This window comes from Chaetodon auriga, chromosome 11 (genome assembly GCF_051107435.1).
Source record: "Chaetodon auriga isolate fChaAug3 chromosome 11, fChaAug3.hap1, whole genome shotgun sequence".
Lineage (NCBI taxonomy): Eukaryota > Metazoa > Chordata > Actinopteri > Chaetodontiformes > Chaetodontidae > Chaetodon > Chaetodon auriga.
The window spans coordinates 332,271-357,227 of NC_135084.1; the positions used below are offsets into that span (position 1 = coordinate 332,271).

A 24,957-nucleotide genomic window follows, 5' to 3' on the forward strand; every position below is an offset into this window, starting at 1 on the left:
CTAAACTGGAAACCCTAAACTGGATGTGTGTTTTAATGAGCTACCTACATCAAAGATTTGTATTAGAGGTACGACGGGGTCAATTAAGGGTGACTGGGACCATTTTTGAATTTCAGCCATGTGTAAGCTTTCTCGCAATAAATGTTAAAAAAAAAAAAAAAAAAATAGTCCAACCCATCATATATTTCTGTAATACTGAAGATGTCCCCTACAAATTTGAGTAGAAAAGAAGGTTATATGATGTTTAAGGAGGACCCTTTTGTGTAAACTGACCTTTGGGATGATGATTGGGATGTCGCATCTTATTTAGACTTGTATAAGCATATTTATTGCACAGTTTAATTCATACTTGGATATAATTTGAAATGCACAATTTCCTTTTCCCATTAATCACTATGAATTAAGACCACATGTTCATTTAAATCCTATTACTGGAGGATGAAAAATCCATCCACAATTCATACAATACAAAGCTGTCTTTCCCCACTGTCAAAATAACCCCCTCCCTCCAAAATTTCACGGAATAATTTTAACTAAGTTCAAAAAAAGGCTTGAAGTCCAAAATTCACTGAATATATTTATGTGAGGTAAAACAAATTGTTACTCACATACCCTGACAAACAATTTGATGAATGCACCATCTTAACATCTAACAAAAAACAGTTACTTTACGAACATATTTGTGGTTGATAGGAACGGGAAAGCGAAGAGGAGAACCACTAATCTAGAGCATACAGAGCATACGCGATGGTTCTCTAATGTAAGGTTGATATGTTTCTTCATTAGCTTCATCTTCATAAGCTTTTTTTTGTACTGTCCCAATCACCCAAAATCATTCTGTCCCATTCATTCAAACCGTGTTTCCATCAAAGGTTTGGGCAATATATTAGCTATGAGGGTCAACTTCTCGTTTGACACTTGCTCTTCCCACCATTATGATATCACATTAATGAGCATTTATCTGTTTTAACAGTTGGGGTGCAGCAAAAATGTTTTTATTTCCACTCATCAGGTGAGAAAATAAACCCTGTATAGATTAATTAACCTCTGACAAGGCAGAAAAATTTCTATTTTTTTAAGCACCATGAATCTCTCTCTGTCACAGCGCTAGCCCCTATAGTTCCATCCTTCTCATCAACTTAAGCTTCAAATATGCCTATTATGGGTCAAAACTAGACCGTGTTTCCATTAAGAAGAATAATTCGCCTTGCAAATAAGGTGATAAGTATAACATGTTGCCTGACTTTAGAAGTATTGGGCTGTGGAGGAGGGGCTGGAAATATCAGCATTATGAGCCATATTAACTGTGTTGAAGGTTTAATGCCAGAATGTATTAAGTTTCAGGCAGGTCCAGAATATGTGTGTGGTCAGCTAGAGATTGCTAGCACTTACTACATGACTCTGTTAAATTAGGATAGGTTCTATATAGTTGTGCACTGGTATAATTGATTCTGTGTTCAATCTTACATTGTATGACTCCTGTTTAGACACAGAGCTAGTCGTAAATAATGCTGTCATTTGTCATCAGGTAATACAGGTCCCCATTCCTGCTCACAAGAGTCTTCAGGGCCCTTTGTTGGGTGTTCAATGGTACAGCTACTGATAGGGTAAATATTAGATCACAGCTTTTTTCAATTCAGGTCAAGAACCAATAAGGAATCAATGAGGGTTTCAGGGGATGACAAGGGAATTTTGGATTTTGATTCTGTATAAAATGCCTTGTTTGGAAAATTTAAAGATTCTTAAATGTAGTTGTACCTCTATTAAACACATAAGGTTGAGTCTTTGTAAGAGGGTAAAAATAAATCTTATTTAAAGTGGAGGAGAGCTTGGAGGCTCTATGAAGTGCACAGACCCTTCCTGACTTAAGTTCAAATTTTAATAGAATAAATAACTATTGAGTTAGAGGCACAATTAGTGGCAGCTGAGGGGAGTAAACAACAAACCATGAAATGAAGAGTTAGAGGATGAAAGCTCTGTATTAATCCACAAGGAGATAAAATTATCAGATATATTATCAAGCCACTATAAAAATTAACAAATATTACAAGTCTAGTAGTAAATTTAATTTGGCAATGCCAGGGCACCAAGATCCTTTGAGAGATATAAAGTTCACAGAGTTCTATATGGGCACTGCTGCAAAGAATGTGGAAATTCTAAAATAAGGATGTTTCATACACATATTCAACCTGGTAGCACAGAAGATCCATGCCAGGGGTGTCAAATTCAAATACACAGTGGACCAAAATTAAATAAACTGTTCCAAGTCGAGGGCCGGACTGGTTCAATGTTTATTGAAAACTAATTGAAATGACCTTATTGCACATATTGAACCTGGAACTAACAGCCTATAAGTTATTGCCTATAAAACATTAATCATTAAATAAATGAACAATTGGTTGCAATCATTTCTTATGGCTTTATCTGGAGCTTTCCATAGTAATTTCAAATGAAAACATTTTCCCACAGGCCAACAACAGCCAAAAAATAATTTCCTTAAAAAAAAAACAAAAATGCCCAAAGAGTGCAAAAAGTCAACATATATTAAACCTGATTGTGCTGCTCTCTGATGCACACTAGTCGTAGCCAGATACTTCAACCTGAAACTAACACAGCTTATAAGATGTTTTTATCTATAAACAACAACATTAAACATTAAATACAAGACAAATCAGTTGCAATCATTTCTTATGGCTCTTTATGCTACTTTTCCAGAGTCACTTACCTGTCATGGTGTTTTGTTTCATAGTGTCTTCCTACGTTATATTCTTTCATTACAGCCACACTGTCTCCGCATAGAAGACAAACAGCTTTGTCCTTCCGTGAACATATACTCTGCCCACCTGCCTTGAAAACCCCTGTTTTCAAAGTCCACCTTCCATTTAGCTATTTTTTGGGGAGAGGGTAGCTGAAAGTTGACTACAGGTAACAAGCTCCATCAGGCTGCTGATGAAGTGAGACAGGGAGCGGCGCTGGCGGGACTTTGATTGATGTGCCAACACACTGGCAGTGCATTGTGGGACTTGTAGTACTAGTGGTGCGTGCAATATACCGGTGGGCCAGCTCTAATAATAATTAGATATTACCATGCGGGCCAAAGATAATTTGCGGGCCGGTTTTGGCCTGTGGGCCTTGAGTTTGACATATGTGACTTATACTATCACCACATTTTTAAAGTGCCCCCCACCCAGATAAGTGTCATCGAGTCTATATCCAACCAACCATGAGACATTTGTGTGAAACTAGCATATGAATTCTTGAACCGCCTACTAAATTAGCAGTACATCCTGATTTTGCCAAAATGTAGCAAGTAGTACAGTGGGGCAAAAAAGTATATGGTCAGCCACCAATTGTGCAAGTTCTCCCACTTAAAAAGATGAGAGGCCTGTAATTTTCATCATAGGTATACCTCAACTATGAGAGACAAAATAAGAAAAAAAAAAATCCAGAAAATCACATTGTCTGGTTTTTAAAGAATTTATTTGCAAATTATGGTGGAAAATAAGTATTTGGTCAATAACAAAAGTTCATCTCAACACTTTGTTATATACCCTTTGTTGGCAATGACAGAGGTCAAACATTTTCTGTAAGTCTTCACAAGGTTTTCACACACTGTTGCTGGTATTTTGGCCTATTCCTCCATGCAGATCTCCTCTAGAGCAGTGATGTTTTGGGGCTGTCGCTGGGCAACACGGACTTTCAACCCCCTCCAAAGATTTTCTATGGGGTTGAGATCTGGAGACTGGCTAGGCCACTCCAGGACCTTGAAATGCTTCTTACAAAGCCACTCCTTCGTTGCCTGGGCGGTGTGTTTGGGATCATTGTCATGCTGAAAGACCCAGCCACGTTTCATCTTCAATGCCCTTGCTGATGGAAGGAGGTTTTCACTCAAAATCTCATGATACATGGCCCCATTCATTCTTTCCTTTACACGGATCAGTCATCCCTTTGCAGAAAAACAGCCCCAAAGCATGATGTTTCCACCCCCATGCTTCACAGTAGGTATGGTGTTCTTTGGATGCAACTCAGCATTCTTTCTCCTCCAAATACGACAAGTTGAATTTTTACCAAAAAGTTCTATTTTGGTTTCATCTGACCATATGACATTCTCCCAATCCTCTTCTGGATCATCCAAATGCTCTCTAGCAAACTTCAGATGGGCCTGGACATGTACTGGCTTAAGCAGGGGGACACGTCTGGCACTACCCCTGGCGGCGTAGTGTGTTACTGATGGTAGCCTTTGTTACTTTGGTCCCAGCTCTCTGCAGGTCATTCACTAGGTCCCCCCGTGTGGTTCTGGGATTTTTGCTCACCGTTGTTGTGATCATTTTGACCCCACGGGGTGAGATCTTGCGTGGAGCCCCAGATCAAGGGAGATTATCAGTGGTCTTGTATGTCTTCCATTATCTAATAATTGCTCCCACAGTTGATTTCTTCACACCAAGCTGCTTACCTATTGCAGATTCAGTCTTCCCAGCCTGGTGCAGGTCTACAATTTTGTTTCTGATGTCCTTTGACAGCTCTTTGGTCTTGGCCATAGTGGAGTTTGGAGTGTGACTGTTTGAGGTTGTGGACAGGTGTCTTTTACACTGATAACAAGTTCAAACAGGTGCCATTAATACAGGTAACGAGTGGAGAACAGAGGAGCCTCTTAAAGAAGACGTTACAGGTCTGTGAGAGCCAGAAATCTTGCTTGTTTGTAGGTGACCAAATACGTATTTTATGGAAGGAATTTACCAATGAATTCATTAAAAATCCTACAATGTGATTTCCTGGATTCTTTCCCCCCATTCTGTCTCTCATAGTTGAAGTGTACCTATGATGAAAATTACAGGCCTCTCTCATCTTTTTAAGTGGGAGAACTTGCACAATTGGTGGCGGACTAAATACTTATTTGCCCCACTGTATACAGTATGCAAGCATCCAACCAAAATTTGCAGTTTGCCAAAATAGCCAGATGTCAATCAACCATGTGACTTGGAAAATTGGGAGATTTAGAAAATTGATGATGAATCGAAAAAGTGCTCCAACATTTTCAGAGTTGATGGGGGTAACAGGCCCTGCTTACCCCACACTCCTACAGACCACTGCAGCAAATGCAGCAGACATCAGCAACAATTGCAGAGGAAAGCCAGGACCACAACTGAAAGATATTTGTAATTTTTGTACCGCTATTACTCTGTCACTACATTAAATTTCAGATGTATTTTATTGAAATTATGCAACTATTGCCAAGGGGAAATGTTCACATTATGATCAGCATGGGCATAAACACAAACAAAAAAAACATGAACCAACAAGTTTTATGAAAAGGTGCACCACAAATTTTCTGCACGTGCATGTACAAAAACAAGTACAAAACAATTAATAAACTGCAAATGCATTATAAACAGAACTTGAAATTGGGATTTTTTTGTTTCTTACATGAATTGTATGACTATCACATCATCACTCTCTACCCAGTGTCCTGGCACAAAAGCCAAAAGATCTTTGCCTAAATACAGTTTAAAAATGGTTTAAAAACTGTGTGTAAAACAAGTCATAAATTGATATCATAATTGCTAAATTGATCCTGGAGACATCTGTGTAGTAATGCATCGAGATGAAACTGATTATGGTCTTCCTGACTGACTCTGGCTAAAACATCACATTGGTGTCATTACTGGGTGCTAAAAGTCACAGTAAATATTAATAATAAGGGTCAGTGTTAACTGCTTTTCTCACTGCAACATTGTGAGAACTATCTTTTAAAAGTGGTTACTGATTACTGTAACTGATTACCAACCAATGTGCAGCGAGAGAGAACTCCACAAAGAGAAACAGCAGCTCACAGCTGGTGATCACACATAGACAACAATGGAGCAAATGCAGACACTGTACCTTGGTTCCCAAATAGACAATCTGTCCTGCATAACTCGAGACTGACTGGTAGCAGGCCTTTTCTCCAACTAAAGCCTGGAACACAGAAACACACAGAGGTCCAGTCAAAACTTAAGTGCATCACTGTCTAGCTCCAACTGACAAAGCCTCATGTTAGCCACAGCTGAAGAATGACTGCAGCCAACCTATGTATGGCTTGAGAATGTTGCTTTCTAAATCGGGAGGTACACCGATATTACACAGGAGTGTTATTTGGACTCCCAAATGTTAGATCCTTGCCCAAGAAGTCATTTGTCAAAATAATTGCAGTAAGTGATTTTGATTTCCATATAGATGTTAATGAAAATGTCATTACGTGAGTTTTTGCAATTTTGACCTTTAATTTTATTCAAAATGTCCAGACTCCTGGTCGTCACAATAAACATTTCTCTAGACTCCTTAAAATGGGTGTTTTATTAATGTGATTAATGTGTGTCATTGATGTGTTACTGCTACCTTATTTTTATTTTTCTGCTCTAGTGTTCGGCATGTCTGTGCCCTCCCAGGTTGATGATTTGTAAACCGTTTTAATAATGTTTGCCAGGCTGCTTTGAAAATTTCAATCTATATGCAAGATGCCGCTGTGCTAGGTGGCAGCCTGTTGCAGTAGCTCCGTCATTTTCGTTAGTTTTTTGTTAATTTAGTGTGTTTTTCCGTCTCTTTAACTTCTATTTCTTAACTGCATTTGGATAACTTTGTTGTGATGTTCACGCACAGTTTTACAACTTTTATGGTGGCCTTTCTGTTACTTTTTACACAATTTGTAACGGAGGGCCATACAGTTGGGAGTGTGGGCATTGTCTACACACGCGAGCAGCTGATCGCGTTGTGTAAACCCACGCTGCTGCCCAGAGAGAGGATTATAGTCCCGGATGAGCTGAAGAGATGACGTTGGGGCTGCAGAGCCGGAGCCAAACAGAGGGCGAAGGCATGGCGATACAGACCATCCGTTCCGGTGATCATCACGGTGAGGTGAGGATGGACTCGATGATGGCTGTGTAGAAGTACACCATCATTGTCTTTGGCAGGCTGAATTTCTTCAGCTGCCGTAGGAAGTACATCCTCTGCTGTGCAGAGGAAAGTCAATTCACGGTGAGCAGAAATGATAGCCACCAATGATGTTGGAAACGTCGAGGACAGTGCTATGCATCAGCCACTGTTGTCACCAGACCAGCCTTTGGTTGTGGTGGTGGTGTTACAGTGTGGGCAGGTGTGTCTAGTCAATACAGAACTGCCCTACACTTTGTGAATGGTACAGTGACAAGGCCATACTACCTGAATAAGATCATCAATCCAGTCATTGTGCCCCTGCATGAACAACACAGGCCTAATTTCATATTCATGGGCGACAATGCTCCAGCTCATCGAGGTCATGTCATTAGGTAACGGCTGCTGGTGACGGGGGTACCTCAAATGGAGTGGCCTGCACTTTCTCCAGACCTGAATCCCATAGAAAACGTATGGGATCAGCTGAGTCGCTGTGTAGAGGCTTGTAAATCTGTACCCCAGAGCCTCAATGACCTGAGGGTCGCCCTTCAAGAAGAGTGGGATGCCATGCCTCAGCAGACAGTAAGTCAACTTGTGAACAGCATGAGACGTCGTTGTCAAGCTGCAATTGATGCTCAAGGGCACATGACAAGTTATTGAGACATTGACATTTTTTGTTGCGGCATGTGGCTTTTGTTTCAATAAATTGTTTGAGATCACTGTAGCATGAAATTTTTACATTTTCCATAAATTTCACCCGAAAGCCAAATATCCCTAACTTTTTGTGAAAAGTGTATCTAACACCAAATTATTATCAATAAACTCCTTTCCTCTGGTTGAGTTCCCCAGTCACATTATGGTCACTACTATTCAACCAGGCTCCTGATGCTGCTTTAAAATCTGGTCTTTCTGGTCTTTGCACCAAATCAGACCTTTGAAATTTTCAAACAGCACCAAGGTTTCCTGGCTTCCAACTCAAAGTAGTTTCCAGAGACTGTGGGGAGTCCCAGTTGAACTTGTAAGAATCATCAGTCTTGTTATTATCGATTACATAACATTGTCCAACTGTGTCCATTGTATCCGATCCATTGTTTGGTCTCTTTATGTCTTGACCATTGCAATTCTCTTTTTTTCTTAAGCCAGAAGCCATAACATTTCTACTATTAGTTCAAAATTCTGCTGCACGATTATTGACAAAGACTCCACAATTTCTCATGTTACCCCACTGCTAGCTTTGTCACAATGGTTATCTGTTAAATTTTGGATTGAATTCTAAATTAAACTCTGTTGAGAGTTTTGAATCTCAAACCTATTATTCTATTCACACAGGCATTTCATTGCTGTTTCCTTGCTCTGATACGATCTTATTCGTTGAACAAAATGCTTTTGTCATCTTCCTTCTGTGAGGCACTCTGTAACCCTGGTTTTGTTATTTACATAATGCTTAACTTAGTGTTAACACTTCTCTGTAATCACACATTACACCCAACTTGAACATTAGGGTCTCTCAACACTGAGATATACAAGAGTAAATACAAACAATAGAACGACTGTGTTTCATTTCCTTGTGTGGGAAAATTGCATTTCAAATGGTGGCATCATTTCAAATTCCATTATCAGTCTAATCTGCTCAATGTTCATAGTTCCTCAGATGGGGTGGATGGATGGGTGCTTTTCGTTGCTTGTTTATATCCTGCGTTTAAGTCCTCTGGTTCTATAGTTCCTGGAACTTTTTGGTTGAAAAGAGGTATAAAATACACTTGTACAAACTAAAAACTGACTAACTATAAACCAAAAATTCAAATACAACCTCTAACATGTCCTCTCAGCAGCAGCCCTACTAATGTTATTTTTTATGTTAGCCATGTATTTATGATGAATAGCTCTCTTACCGTCCAAATGCAATTTATCATTACTATCACTGTAAAGTGAAGACTGTTTTAGAACATTCATTTTCAATTTGACCTCTGTCTCTGACCCAAGAAATTTAAAGTTTGACCTCTGATCCTGTCCCCCATCAGCTAATCTCTCACCAGAGCCTGGGAGACATTCCCTCCAGTGGCCAGTGATTTGAAATGTCGGCTGTTATAGACCAGTTGCACCTGCTCCAAGTCCAGAGTTTCCAAAATCTCCTGACTGGGCCGGTCCACAACCTGGAGCTTTTCATGGCTGTCTACCAGGACCAACGTACGACTGTTAATCCACTGCAGAGACACAGAGACAGGAGGAGAGCAAGTCAAGCACTTTGCATTTGCATTAAAGCAAACAAAGAGATTTGTCTTAATTCACATAGCCACAAAGGAGTTAGATCACACTGATGGGTATGCTGAATATGCATGACAATATAACTACTCCTGGTACCTTGGTATCCTCATGGTCTACATGTTGTTATCAGAGGGGCCTCTTTTATATGGATATGATGACAGGGTATATTTAGATACACAGGATATGAATGTGTAACCATAAGATGAAAAGGGTCTAAGACCAGGAGAGCAAGCCTTTTTAAGTGAGCTATGTACTTCAGTATAGCTGAGGAGTGAGTGTGTGTCCATACACTGCTCTGCTTCCCGGTCAGGACAGTAAAATCTCGAGTTGGACTCAATTGGATTCAGTATTCTTTGTCTTTATAATCATCACATTTTCAGAAAATTCAATAACACCTGTGGTAGAAAACCCTCCCTGGTAAGCAGGTAAAGAAAATAGAGGCAAACTGTTGGATCCGTGATCTGTGTAAAGAAGTACACACACATTTTGATCAGAAGAAAAAATGCTATGGCTCTTTCCATGTTTTGTTCATTTTTTCTAATGCTCAATTACACATTATCATCACCATTATATTGTTGTAGTGCTATGCATTGGGGTTATAACCTTAATTAAAGTAGATTTTTGGTATATGTGTATAAACCAGAGAGAACTCAAACACTTGCTGATTATATAGTGGAACAGTTCTGAGCTCTCATGAGTGTGTAGGTACTTACACTCAAGCTAATGATGTCACAGTTGAGGTACAGTTGTCTTTGTTTGATGACATGGATGGTCCCCGACTCCTCCTTCTTTACCTGAATCAAAAAGTAGTGCAGTGTAATAGGAATTCTTATTATTCATCTTCTCTTTACTCAATCATAAGTATTCACTGTCTTAAAGCCAAATGAACAACCATGTCATATGATTGGGTGTGTGCCTGTGTCATAATTTGCTGACCATGTAACCACGTACAGTATGTTATTATGCACTGATTAAGTGAACCTTGTGTCCTGATTGGACAACACATTATGACGTGCCTATTGTGCTGACATTGTTCTGATGATAGAACAAAGTCATCCTGTCTATAAAGATAAAGTATATAATCTATCAACTTCTCCTGCTTCGGGCTCTTTCTTGTCATCTCACACTCGAGACAGCAAGAACGGTGCCCATCTGCAGGCATCAGAATAAACTCACAGATAGACAACGAACGACTCAGTTCTTTTTGGTACAAAATTGCCAGAACAAACTTGGTGTTGTCGGCAGGATCACCCGTGAGGCGATGTTCAGGACTCAGCACTGCGGGTTTTAAGTCTGTACAGCTGGAGTCTGGTACTCCAAAACCCTGAACCTCCCTATCAAAGATGGTAGAGGAGCGGGAGACCTGGCACGTGAGGACCGACGCCCACTCACTGGCATGATCCAGAGAACCTTTTCTGACACACAACCTTGTCTTTCTGGTGAGTAAATTTGGAAAAGGTAAACGATCCTCACAACCTGGGGTGTGATGTAATAGACGAATTAACAGGGCAGGTTTTGGAAACTGCTGCAGGATCAAGGAAGCTTCAGGTCTGGGACCCAGGGGGGCAGGTTTTGGAAACCGTTGTAGAGTCTGGGACTCATAGGTACAACGCCTGTGCACATTAATAAAGCTTTGAATGTTACCATCAATGATCATTTCGGTTTAGGTTTGCTGTTCTAAGAACGCAGGGGGTTAGAATAATTTTACATTACACTCTCACTAGAAAAAAAAGTGGGGAGTTTAGTAAAAACAACGAAATTAAGGTTAAATAATAATAATAAAAAAAACTAGAGAAAACCAATAGTAAATATCTACACGATTAGTTGAAGTGGTAATAAATAAAAATCCCCCCACCCAAAAAAAAATCCAAGGTCCTCGCAAATCCACCTAAAGAGAAGAAGAAACTAAAAATCTAAAACAATTTTTTTTTTTCTCTCTCTCTTCTTCTTCTCCTTTTCCTTTTCAACAATGGGTTCCAACAGCAGTAAAGAAAAAGCATCTGAAAATGTACCTCTGATGTGTTCTCCCAATATTTGGTTTATGATCACAAATTATGGTGAACAAAGTACTGAAAAAATTAAAATCTGGGTTCAAGAGTGTGGGTTCCCATGTACTGGCAGTTTTAGCCTAAACCAATTAGAACAATTAGAGTCCAACTAACAGCAAAGGAAAAAATCAGTCAGACAAAGCAAAAGAAAAAAGGAAAACTGTTTAAAGCAAATTGGGAAGCTTTTGATTATTGGCTCACTGAAGCCAACATCAGGGACAGAAAACAAAAGGCAGGGAAAGCTACACTAACCTCTGCATCTCAGTGCCTCAAACTAGATCCTGATCTGGACTCGGCTATGCCCAGAAACGGCCAGCACCAGCTGTGGACCAAGGAGGAGCAGCCAGTGCTCCGGAAACAACTACAGCCACAACCCAAGCCACACCATTACGGCCTGAGAAACCAATACCTCACCCAAGAGGAGAAAAAGAGAGACCTCCACCTTATGCTACCAAGTATTGTGCACCGCATACCCTCCCCCACGGGATGTGCACACAACACGACAAGGCACCATTTTCAAGTGAACAGACTCCATTCCTCACTCAGGCCCCATGTTAATTGCACCGATGGTTGAAGTAGCTGGAGGAGACGGAAACTCTCAGCTTATCTTCAGACCATGGACGTACAACGACATGAGAGAAGCTGCCAAACACCTCCCCTCTGTCCAAAATGGGGGAGATGAGTTTGCAACCCAATTGGACATCTTCTGTCAACAATTCAAACCCTCGACCAATGAACTGGAGCGACTGCTCATGATCCAAATGGGGAACAAATGGACAAAAGTAGCTCGAAACTTCCGTATAGAAGAGCAAAGACTGACTTACCCGACATGGGCAAATGAAGCGAACATTTAATACAGACAAACAGTGACTGAGCTCTGTGATAGAATCAGAACAGCTTTCCCTCTAAGACTGGATATGGGGAAGATATCAGCTTGCAGACACGACGAGAATGAGACTGTGTCTGATTATCTCACTTGACTCACGGAGATCCACAACACACACAGTGGCCTCCAAAGACCAGCTGCCATGGGGGGGGGGGGGGGGGCGAACCCAGTTACCCCATGGGAGGCTGTTATTGCGCTATGTGTTTGTTCCTGTGTGGTCCTGTGGCGTCCTTTTGTCCAGTTCATGTTTTTGTGTGTGAGTGTGTGCTCTTTTTTTAGCAGCTGTGCTGGTCCTGCCCTCCTCCGTACACCAAGTGGTGTTGCTCTCCTGTTGGTCCCTGCTGCAGCATCCAGCGTGTCTTAAGCCAGGCATTTCTCATTCACCGGGGGACTTGGCTTGACAGCAGTGGCTCGTATGTTTATGGCGTTTTGGACTCAAGAACTTTGTCCCCAGATCTCCGGTGTATATTGTGGTAGTGTTAGTTTTGGTAGTGTGGTTTTGGTGGTGGGTTTCGGATCTTCTCCCGGTTTTGGTTTGTAGTCTGTTACACTGTATATAGTTAGCACTATTTTGTTTTGTTTTGGCTGTGGCCCTTTTTTTACCTGTAGCTCAGGTCTCTTTTTGTTAATAACAATAAATTGATTGTTTACCATTGTACCTGGGTTTGGTCGTAGAGTATTTGTTGATTTGGAGACAAAGTTTGTTTTTTGTCACTCTTTTATGTTGCGTCTTGGCTCCCCTAGACTGGGGCGTAACAGAGGCTCACCTGCGAGACCGCTTCATTAATGGCATGAAATCAGAAATCAGTGAGATGGTTAAACGCAACTGTCTGACATGGGACTATGGAAATCTTGAGACAGTTGAATAACTTGCTATACATGCAGAAAGATTCCTGACAAATTGCAAATGGCACAGCTCACAGTGTTGGAACACCAAGCCAGAGAGAGAGGTCACGGATTCCCTCCATTATACATCCAGATCAAACCGGCTTTATCAAAGGAAGACAGTCATCCCACAGTACAAGGAAATTATTTAACTTCATGCAGCTTTCTAACAATAGGAAAATGGAGACCATCATAGTTTCCCTAGATGCACAAAAGGCCTTTGACAGAGTTTGCTGGTCTTTCCTTTTTGCAACACTACACAGATTTGCATTCAGAGAGTCATTCATTAACTGGATTAGGGCATTCTACAACGCACCAACAGCCACTGTCACAACTAATGGGTTAACCTCACAACAATTCACACTTCACAATGGCACTAGACAAGGATGCCCACTCTCTCCAACACTTTTTGCAATCTTCCTAGAACCACTCGCAGCTAGTATATGCCAAAACAATAACATCAAAGGCATTGTATCTTTATCCATGGAACACAAAATAATCCTCTACGCAGATGATGTGTTGATCCTCCTACAAGAACCCCATTCATCATTACATGAATGTCTGTCAGTTATTACCTTCTTCTCGTCTCTCTCCAACTACTCGATCAACCTATCAAAATCCACTGTCCTACCACTCTACATGGGCCCAAGGGATGCGGCAGCTCTCACCTCACAATTTCACCTACCCATAGGAAACATCAAATACTTAGGTATCCACATTTCCGCCAAGCTGTCAGAGCTGATGACTCTAAATTTCACACCATTACTCAGATCAATACAAGACGACCTCAATCGCTGGGCACATTTGCCACCCTTGCTCTATGAAAGAATATTCATGATTAAAATGCCAGTCCTTCCCAAAACTATTTACTTATTCAACATGATACCTTCACTTCCAAATCCGAAATCCAAATTCGAGATAAGTAGTAACCACTATCTGCAATACCTATAACTCAAATCCACTATTCTTCCCAAACTCAACAACACATCTATCATGTAAGATCAAACAATCATCACCAAAGACCTCATGAAGATCACTGGCCCTGCTAAGTCACTCTCTAAGATATACTCATTCCTAAACAACTCAGACATCACAATCTATTTCCCAATCTCAAAATGGGAACAAGATCTGTCCATCACAACTGATCTGGCTTTCTGGGCTCAAATATGCAAAAATAACTTCACTCAGCCACAGTCCAGATTTACAACTCATTCAATTTAAAGTCAACCACAGGACACACTACACAGGTGAGAGATTATATAAAATGGGTTTCATCACTTCAGATCAATGCACTCATTGCACACAACACAGCACAGACAGTTATATGCATGCATTCTGGCACTGCACCTCATTTAGACAATTTTGGACACAAGTCACAGATCATCTATCACAGACTCTAGGCTGCCGCATCCCTTTAACCCCACAACTCTGCATTTTAGGAGACATGCCAACTGTACAATTACACAATCACAATAAAACCACTTTGTTCACAGCCCTGGCTGTCGCCAAGAAAACAATCCTCCTAAATTGGAAAACAAGAGATCGATTAAACCTCACCCATTGGAAGAACTTACTAACAGATCAATTATCACTGGAAAAAATGTCGGCCTCACTCAATCATACCACACTGCGCTTCAATAAAACTTAATAAAATTTACCAACATGAATCCCTGACAATGTCACTTGACTGCAACCTCATTTGTGTTTGCTCCTCCAATTATTTACTATTCCTTAACTTGCTCCTGCTGACACCATCAATGCCATATGATGACAGATACATACACTCACATACAAACACACACACATGCACACACACAAACAAAACACACACACACACACACAGATACGCACAGACACACACATGCAAACGCACATATACATACACACCACATGAACACCATCGCAGTATCTGTTATCAATGATCTATTTTTTGATATATTTATTGACATTGTTAGTATTATCAGCATCCATTTTTCTCATTGTCACTACTTTATTACCTTCTCTCAGAATTATTATTATTATTATTATTATTGTTGTTGTTGTTGTTGTTGTTGCTGTTGTTGTTGTTATTAATACTATTATTATTATTATTGTTGTTATTATTATTACTGTTGCTTTCTTATTGCTTATGGATTGCTGTTATTTCTTGATTCACTAGGATTATTACTATTACTATTATTATTACGATTATTATTATTATTTTAAGGAAGGGAAAGAAAAGGAAAAGAGGAGAAAAAAAAGGAAAAAAAAAAGCTCAGTCAACCCCTGCCTTTTTTTGGCCTTGTGGATTTTTGTTACTGTTTAACTTGATGATGTTTATTTATGATCATTCTTGCTATAAAAATTACCAGTTTTATCACCATTACCTTACATGTCTCTCCTTACTCCTATTGCTACTCCTCACTGTCAACGTTCTCATGTTTCTCCCCTCATCCTCATTCTTACCCTATTTATTGTTTTTTTCTAAAAATCATTTTATTTTATTTTCATTCAAGTTTAATTTATTACCTATAGGCGCACTCTCTCTACATCATCCCATAACCACAGCACACACACACACACACACACACACACACACACATATACCACATTATTACTCTGAGTAATGCATCCTTTATGTTGTTGTTGTTTTTTGTTATGTATCTGTTTTTGTCTGTTTAAGGTTGTTCTTATTTTATTTGCTAAATGGTTTTGTCGTTGGTATTTATATATATATATTTAAGGTTTTTTCGTTTTGTGTCGTCTTGAAAAAGAAAATAATAAAGATAAATATAAAAAATAAAATCAATACTGTGAATTATAAAGGTCTACCTAAAGTGATGTATGAAATATTTTAAGTTACTTCTTAGTTGGTTGAATAACTCCTAAGAACTTGTAAACAAAACCTACACACTGATTTATGTGTTTTGTATTGAGGCCTTAATGTCAATTTTACAGGCCAATCTCATTTTGCCTCTTTCAGTGACGAGCTGTTTTTGTCCATAAACATTTTTATTGAAGTTTTATATTAATAAAATGCTATATGCTGTATGGCTATAGAGGTGATCTATGACATTAGAGCTAAATTTGCATTGGTCGTCTCTGTTGTATAACAACAACTGCAATGAAGAGTCTACTGTGTGTTTGCTATTTTGAAGTTAAGAGGGAGTTGAGCAGATACCAGGAGGAAGTGGACTGTATCTCCTTTGCAAAAAGCCAGAATTGGATTGACCATCTTCTGAACAGGAACAAACTGCCAGGACAGCTGAGGAACACTGGATGGATCAGACTGGTGAAAGAGAATGCATTACAGCACACTGGTAATCAACCAATCAATAATGTTCACTTGAACTTTTTCAATTGACAACCCATACCTGTACATTCAGGAACTCAAACTATGCACTGAACCAGGTGCTAACACTGAATTAGCCTTGTCATTGTATCAATATATCTGGGCCAATATACACTCAATAACAACAAAATAAACATAGAAATACAGACCTTGATGTAGGGAAAAGTCATCCAGACTTTCAGCGAGGGCTTTAGTCCAATGACCAGAATCTGGTGACAGAAAACCAACAGGCCATCACATCACAAACTTCCACAGAGTTTGGTGGATAAGCACAGGATGGAGTATGTGCTGTGAGCAGCACTGTGTGTGTTTGTGTACCTTAGTGAGAGAGGCCATAGCCAACAGAGAGTAGTGTGTGATGGGATGGTCTCTAAAGTCTGGAGGAGCAAGTAAAGGTTCAATGGAGCAGACTTCCCCTTTAGAGCCACTGAAGAGACATTGAGAGTCACAGGACCGCATCCCCATCACCCTCCTGGGAACAAAGAAAAACACCATTAAGAAACACAGAGAGGTATAGCAGAGAATGAGAACAAAGGACGATGAAACAAGAACAGAGTTAGAGGAAGGAGATAATAAAGAGTAGAGCACGGGGGGGGGGGGGGGGGGTTGATCACAACCCTGTCTCATGGTCAGAATGATATTAATGGATGGCAGCTGTTATTTATAGGTGCAGAATTTCTTACTAACACAGGTAGTGACAACATTTTTAACTTGTAAGCTTGGAAATAACTGTCCTGTCTCATGATGTTAATAGAGCAGTATTTACTATTTTTTCCAATTATATGATAATTCTTTTCAATGTCAGTTTTTCAATTCACATTTTAAGACAGGGAGATCATTGCCTTAAAAATTAGAAGAACATACAACACTGACAACTTCCCATCCTCCAAAAGAAATTGTCAATTCTGGCAAAACAGCCAGAGTTTGGAAACGACAGCTGGATTTACTGAGGAGAAACATTCTGTTGTACTACACTGGAGCAGAGTGAAATAGATGGAGTAGCTTTTAGCAGCGAAGCTCCCCTCACTGGTGACTGAGAGCACCGTTGTCAACTCTGCTGTGATTCACAGTATGCTACTTCCTGTAGTAGCATATAGAAGTGCAACAGCGGCAGCAGCTGTGGATTACACTTTTAAATATAAGTATTGGATTTTAACTCACTCAAATAGCTAACAATACAAATATCCTATTGGGTAAGTTGGGCTTGGTTTGAGGGAGCGGACTCCACACTCCAGCACCAGTTCCAACACACAGACTGGAGTATGTGGGGGGCTGTGGCTCAGGAGGTAGCGCAGTTGTCCACCGATCAGGAGGTTGGTGGTTCGATCCCTGGCCTTGGCGGTCCACATGCCTAAATATCCTTGGGTATCAGTATCCAAGATACTGAACCACAAAAACTGATGCTGCCATCGGTGTGTGAATTCATATGTACGTCGCTTTGGATAAAAGCGTCTGCCAATGACTAATTGTATACTCTATTTTGTTTATTGTATACTATATTGTGTGCTCAAGATCCATAGACATTGACTCATAAGGCTCCTCCTTTCTGGAGTATATCAACACATGTTGACAATGTCACCATCCACAAACAGATAAGAACTTTCCCCAACCAGAAGCCTTGGATGAACACAACGTTCTGCCTCCTAATAAAGGAATGCAATGCTGCCTTGAGATCTGGCGGTGCAATGGCCTACAGCTTATCCAGAGCTAACCTGAAGAGGGGCATCAGGGAAGCTAAACATGCCCACAAGTTACAGATTGAGGAGTACTTCCACAACAACAGCCGACCAGTTTTCCTGCACCATGTTTGGAGGTGTGGCGGGCAGCGTATTTAGTGTCATGGAAAGCAGCTGGTCGGCATCCTGCAATTATCTCCATGAGTTTTTAAGCTATAGCACTTATGTAGTCTGATAGCCACTCAAACCACTCTTACAAAACAAGCCTGCATTTACCCATTCATGTAGCCACCTGTTCATTATGATCATTTACATACTCACACACTGATACTGTTAAAAAGACCGGTACTACTTCGACTGTTCCACCCCTATGTTCCATCTCCCGAACGTAGTGCATGAAGACACCAATCAGGAGAGTTTGTTTACTTAGTTCCAGTGACCAGTTGAGTTGTGATATGGGCGTTCCTGCCTTGTCTTTGCTTTGCGTGTGTCCATTGAATTGTAAGTACTTTATGTCACAGATTAATAGAGTCTCAGGTACCTTTCTTTTTCCTTTCTTGTTTCCTTTCCTTTCTTGTTCACTCCTGCTAGTTATGCTAATTAAGCCCAGTTAAGGGCAGCACAATGGTTGTGAAGTTTCTTTTTCCTTTCTTGTTCACTCCTGCTAGTTATGCTAATTAAGCCCAGTTAAGGGCAGCACAATGGTTGTGAAGTTGGTTTTCACCTGTGCAGAGTCTGTGTGTAACTGTAGAACATGCAATGTGACCTTTTCAGTCATTTCATAGACGAAAGCTTGCTCTAGTAATATGTTCCCATTTAATCAAAGCACATTGTTAGCACTGGCTGTATGTCTAGTTTATTCAAATACTTGGTTTGGGACATAACTGGAATTTTATTATTTATTATTATTATTGTTGTTAAATAAGATGTTTTATTTGGCATAATTTTATCTCATACTTCCACTTTGTGTCGATACTGTATATAGCAGTGAATTCTTTATAAACAACTATTGCTTACGGTTTGCATTATATTCTTCTTACATTCATTTCTCCTCCTTCCAGAAACCACACACACACACACACACAAACACACACACACACACACACACACACACACACACACACACACACACACACACACACACACACACGCACATTCACACGCTGTTACGACTGTTTAGAACAAATAGCATAGTGCTCAGTTTATAAGGGTTAGGGTTAGCTGTGACTGTCACCTTTTTTTCTTTTTCCTCATAAAAAGTCCTCAAAGTAAGTGATTTCTGTGGGATTTTGAACCTGTCCTGCAGTGTCACCTTTTCCATCTATTCCTCCCTATGTTGCCACTGATAAGCATTTTCCTTTTCCCTGTTTTCTGTCTGTGATAATTCTGGGGGAGATGTCTTAATTGCCACCATCCCTGCGGACACACCAGGGCCAAGTAGAGCAGTGGATGATGAGGAGGAAGAGGAGGATAGTCATTCAGTGCCAGGACAGAGAGCGGATGAGCATCTTTAGCTCATAAAGGAAAATATGAGGTTTCACAGAAGAGGGTTAGGGAGAGTACAGGACAGGAAAGCAGAGAGGTAATGGAAAGGCTCTTCTCTGTACCTGAGAAGTCGAGAAATAAATATTGAATGAAGGAATTCAAATATTGAATGGATTAATTAATTAAAGTAATTGTTAAATGCATTTTTAATTTCATTTACAGCAGTCTCTAAAATAACACCATAAGTGGAATAACAAGGTGTCTACAGGCCCTGAAAAGCATGTGTGTGTGTGTGTGTGTGTGTGTGTGTGTGTGTGTGTGTGTGTGTGTGCGTGCAAAACATATACTTTCTGTTCTCCTGTTTCCTGTTTTAACAGTACTAGTCAATTAAAACATTGTGCTTCAAAAAAAACAAGACATCATTAGACCTCAACCTCAACACAACAACAACAACAAACCTGGTGAATATAAGTTGTGTATCTCAACTGACTGACTGGAAGTCTGAGAATCCATCAGCCATTTTATCTTAATATGGTGTTTCATAGTACTACAATTTTAATGAAAATATGTGGAACAGTTCCCTCAAGTGAAGGTTTTATTTAACTTGAGGCAGCATTACAGTTCTTGTACCAAGACTGTGGAAGTTATTTAATTTACTTTCATTTAAAGCATTTAAAGCAGAGTAATTTACCTGAAAGCCAGCTCAAAAACTGATCCTCCACTGTCATTGCACACGGCAAGAGTTGGGTCATTTGTGAACTAAAGACAGAAAATCAGGGAAATAATAAGGGACAGAAATCAGACAAGAAGTATGAGAGATCCAACCCATGTCACAAGGCCAAGTTCTGAGTCTGATGCCCAGCAAATTTGTTTTATTGTGATAAAAACAGTTCATTTGGTCATGTTGTGTATATGAGAGATTTTTTATTTTTAGTTTTGGCTGGAACCACTACAGCCATGCTCACCGAAAGAGAGGTGGTTGAAGGGATGATAGCGTGTGTTTGTATACCTTCACATGTAATATCGCTGTCCCTGGAGGGTGGGCATCATTGATCGTTCTCAGAAGCTTCCCATTGGCTAGATCCCACATTGTAATCTAATCATGCAGATAAAAAAAACAGAGAAAGAAAGGAGAGAGTAGGGCTGTTCAATCCAATGTTCTGAATCATATTATTTAGTGGGGGGGGGGGGGCCTTAAGCAGCTCCTTCAGTAACAGAGTGCTGCATCCAGTTTGGAAGAAACAACGCTACCACAGGTCCATTGCCATAACTCCTCAACCTTTTGTGCTGTCAAAAAATGGTTCCTGAGAGCAGAGAACGAGTGCTTTACACTCATATGCGTGTGCATTATGGTAGCTGCTTGGGGTCATGAGTTTTGCACATCCAATCACAGATAAGATTAACTGAACGGGTCATCATTTGCATTCGCAGCTCTGTTTACCGTAACTCCTAGACCATTGGTGCTATCAGAAAAATTCAAAAGGTTCCTGAAAGGAGAGAACGAGTACAACTTTTTTTTTGACAATTCTACAGCCAAAAAAAAAAGAAAAGAATCCATGATGATCTTTATTATCATCAACACTTGTTTATTCTCTGCAAAACACTCCATACTCTTTACTCTACACAACAGCCTAAACACAGATTCCATTACCTCTCATACAAACATCCAAACATGCACCCATATACACATCACCTACGCATACTCTACTTAATGCAATGTACTCACTACTCACTGACTCAAATTGTCACATACATCATCTTAACTTCTTTATGTTATTGTCTATCCTTGTATTTCTCTCTTTTATTATTCTTTATACTATTTGTCTATTTCACCAATTAGAAAAGGAAATTGTGATAGACTGCAATGCTTCAAATAGGGATGTTGCTGCAAATAAACAAGATCTAAAATGTGGATGCTGCACCACACATCTTCAACCCAACAGCGTAAAAGATCCATACATTCACCAAAGTTTCAAGTTTCAAAGTTTCAAGTCCCTGAAAGCGTTCTTGAGATATCGCTTTCATGAGAATTAGTTTTTAAAAACAATTACTTGTTTGAAAGAAATACAATATTTAATTTACAGAATCATGTATTATGAATTCTGAATTCTTAACATTCAAAGACAAGACCTGTGTTTTGAAATCGGTTTGTTTCCGCTCAGACCCACTCACCCTCCGCTATGTGTCTCTGCTACCATCATTATAGGATTATAGGAGGTGCAGAAGTCACTGACAATGTGAATTCTATTATTAGTGCTACAGTGTTCATATTTTACAGTAATAATGATTCTCTCTGTGTATTTCATGACATTGCAGTTTGAATAGTTGTTAACCGTGTTTATTGCACAGCTGTAATGTCGGTAAAGACTATTCAGAATCAGCCTGTTCGGAAATTAGCCATATAAAGTGTTAGACTAACTGGCTAGTCTAGCTTGCTTGCCCTCTATTATTGTGAACATACAGTTATCATGGTTTCAGTGTGATATTATAGTAGTTACTGCAACAGCTGATGTTGAGCATTCACACAATCACACAGAACCTATGCTGATCTGATTTCGGGTCCTAAAACGCTTTATCTCAGAAACTAGATAACTAAGCTTATAATTATGCTTTAAGTTTGCAGTATTTTTTGCTATTCTGCAAGTAAACATGGACAGATGCCAAAGATCCCTATTTCGATGCCCAACGGCAAGCCGAAAATGTTCCTTGTCCTCTGTGTGGACTTGCCCTTGTAATAGCAATTAAAATTGTGAGACCAAGTGAAGTACCAGTAATTTTCACAAACACCTGAGACTTTCAGTTACAACCGTCATGAGAGCACTTACACCACCACTGACACTCAACAGGACTATCTGTAACAGAACAAACACACACTGTATTCAAACTATTAGCAGAAACCCTCTTGAACTTTAACCTGCTCTTGTTTGAGTCATCAGTGCCCTGTCCCCACCCTTTTGAACTTTTTAAAACTCTTATCAACACTCTGTCAACACACCTGCGATTGTACGTATGTGTGTCTGAGTATATACCTGTCCTTTGGCGAATCCACAGAGAAGTCGTGAGCAATCATGGTTAATGCTGAGGGCAGAGACAGCTCCAAATTCTTCCCCAGTTGCCTTGGTGCCCAGACAGAGCCGCAGAGCCTGGTTGTTATCTGGAGAGGAAGATGAAGAGGACATTTAACTATTGAAACGGGGGTACAGACTTAGAAAAGGATTTTGAAATAATAATGATAATAATAATAATAATAATAAGAAGAAGAAGAAGAAGAAGAAGAAGAAGAAGAAGAAAACAATCTCAAGGTATTGCCAGGCCACACATTAACATAATCAAACAGCACATGAATACCAAAACACAACACACTGACACAAAATGAATAACTGGAAATGCAGTGGAAATTGCTAATTGCAATAACCAATTCAAGCAACAAAGCATGCACCAAGGAAGCTCAGCCAAACCAAAATGGACATGAGCAGTGATGTCCCAGAGTCAGTTTGAACATAAAATTAACAACATAAAGCATGAGTGACCCATTTGACAGGGATGTTCATACCTTTTCCTTTCCATCCATCATTATGTCAGCAATATAAAGAGACATGGGTCAGCTCTACTGAAACCTTAGTCAAAGCCCAAACAACATCACAATATGAACTTGAGACTCATTCATATTGTCTCTATGGAGACCAGCAGCTCTTCCCATAGAAATTACAATAATGTAAAATAATAATGCTAAAAAATCTTAAAGAACAGATTTTGTTGGTCACACTCCTGCTAAAGCAGCTGAACAACATTCATCATGTTGAGCTGCAGTAACAGGACTGTTAAAAATAATAAGAGATCTGTTTAAAGTACAACCATTGATATTATGTGAGAATTTCCGTGCAAAGAATTAAGAAGTCAACAGTCTAGAAGTTAAGAAGTCAATCATCTCTGACAACAAATTTGCAAGCAAAATCAAACACTGATCTATTGATAAATGCTTTACTTTTATACAATCTTTGAACTAGGACTGAAATCCAAATACTTTTGGATATCTGAATCTTACTGAACCTTCGCTGGTTCCTTCAGCTGAGACACAGAAATGCATGGAGATGTGGCCACCCTAACGACAATACTTCAAATTCACAAATTTCACAAATACAACAAATTTTTTTGATTATGTGTCCAACTAAGGGATACTGCATACAGATATATAAGACCAGTTCCCTGTATTTTAACTGACTTCAACAACTGATGACATGCAAAGAATAGAGGAAGTTGTTGAGAGTCTAGTGAAATGAATACAGAACATTTCAAGTCCATGACTGATGTTCCATGGGAAACTAGTAACATAGAACAGAATGCTGAATTAGCATACCAATCATTTTCACAAATATTCAACTTTACATTCAACAAATGCTTTCCTTTAGAGTATGAGAGTATGAGCACAAGTAAGGCCAAGTTGTTAGTAAACTGCGGGTTCTCCTTGTAATTATTAAATTCGTCTACCAAGCAAGAAAATCTATAAAAAAAAATTTCTGCTAAATCCAACTCCCCACAATTCTGATACATATGAAAACTACAAAAAAGACTCTCCTGCATAAAGAAATATATATATACTGTATATATATTCAGACAAGTTTAAAGAGGCAGTTAGTATCATAAAATCAATGTGGAACATTATCAATCAATTACCTAATGAGAAAAAGGCTCTGTGTCGCATGCCTCGCCGATATCTCGGCACGGATGAAGGAACGACACCTTCAGCTTAACCTGTCAAAGACTGAGCTCCTTGTCATCCCAGCCGGTCCCCCTTTACAACAACAGATCAGCCTCCAGCTTGACTCGGGTCTGCTCACTCCCGCAAAATCTGCGAGAAACTTGGGTGTCTTTATCGATGACCAGCTAACTTTCAAAGAGCATGTGGCCTCTATTGCTCGGTCATGCTGATTCACCCTGTACAACATCAGGAAGATCAGACCCTACCTGTCTGAGCATGCAACACTATCACGTGGTACTATCACGCAGTAATATCACGCCTTGACTATTGTAATTCCTTACTGGCAGGGCACCCAGCATGCTCGCTACAACCTTTGCAGATGATACAGAACGCGGTGGCTCCAAAAAGCCCCAAGTCTCTAGCTAGACTCTTTTCTTCTATGGTTCCCAGGTGGTGGAGCAAGCTACCAAACTCAATTTGTCCTGCAGAATCCTTTGCGATCTTTAGAAAAAGACAAAAGACTTGTAGCAACTATGTCCATTTGGGCCAGAAAGTTGCGTTAGGGCACTTATTCTTGTTGTTCTCTCCCATCTAGAACCTTGCTTGTGTTGTTTGAAAATCTCATATGTACGTCGCTTTGAATAAAAACGTCTGTCAAATGACAAATTGTAATTGTAATTGCAATAGCATGAGACATGCTTAGCATTATTACAGCAGTTGATGTAGATACACAAACCACCCCCTCAGGATTTACCGCTGAGTGCAAAGCTCCTATC

At 39.8% G+C, this 24,957-nt stretch overlaps 1 protein-coding gene across 3 annotated transcripts in view; it reads right to left on the minus strand.

Moving 5' to 3' along the window:
- The window catches only part of vps8 (VPS8 subunit of CORVET complex), a 184,283-nt gene that overhangs the window by 90,940 nt on the left and 68,386 nt on the right, over positions 1-24,957 (minus strand). The window contains exons 1-10 of one of the 3 annotated variants that reach the window (XM_076742306.1): positions 23,036-23,194; positions 22,512-22,636; positions 20,492-20,578; positions 20,174-20,241; positions 16,640-16,793; positions 16,471-16,530; positions 16,151-16,258; positions 9,885-9,965; positions 8,940-9,110; positions 5,881-5,955 (exon numbers count right to left, since the gene is read on the minus strand). In XM_076742306.1, the coding sequence (XP_076598421.1) occupies positions 5,881-5,955; positions 8,940-9,110; positions 9,885-9,965; positions 16,151-16,258; positions 16,471-16,530; positions 16,640-16,793; positions 20,174-20,241; positions 20,492-20,572 (798 nt within the window). In that variant the 5' untranslated portion in view covers positions 20,573-20,578; positions 22,512-22,636; positions 23,036-23,194. Of the gene's footprint in view, positions 1-5,880; positions 5,956-8,939; positions 9,111-9,884; positions 9,966-16,150; positions 16,259-16,470; positions 16,531-16,639; positions 16,794-20,173; positions 20,242-20,491; positions 20,579-22,511; positions 22,637-23,035; positions 23,195-24,957 lie in introns of those variants that run through there. The other 2 variants (XM_076742305.1, XM_076742304.1) reach the window with 2 other exon arrangements.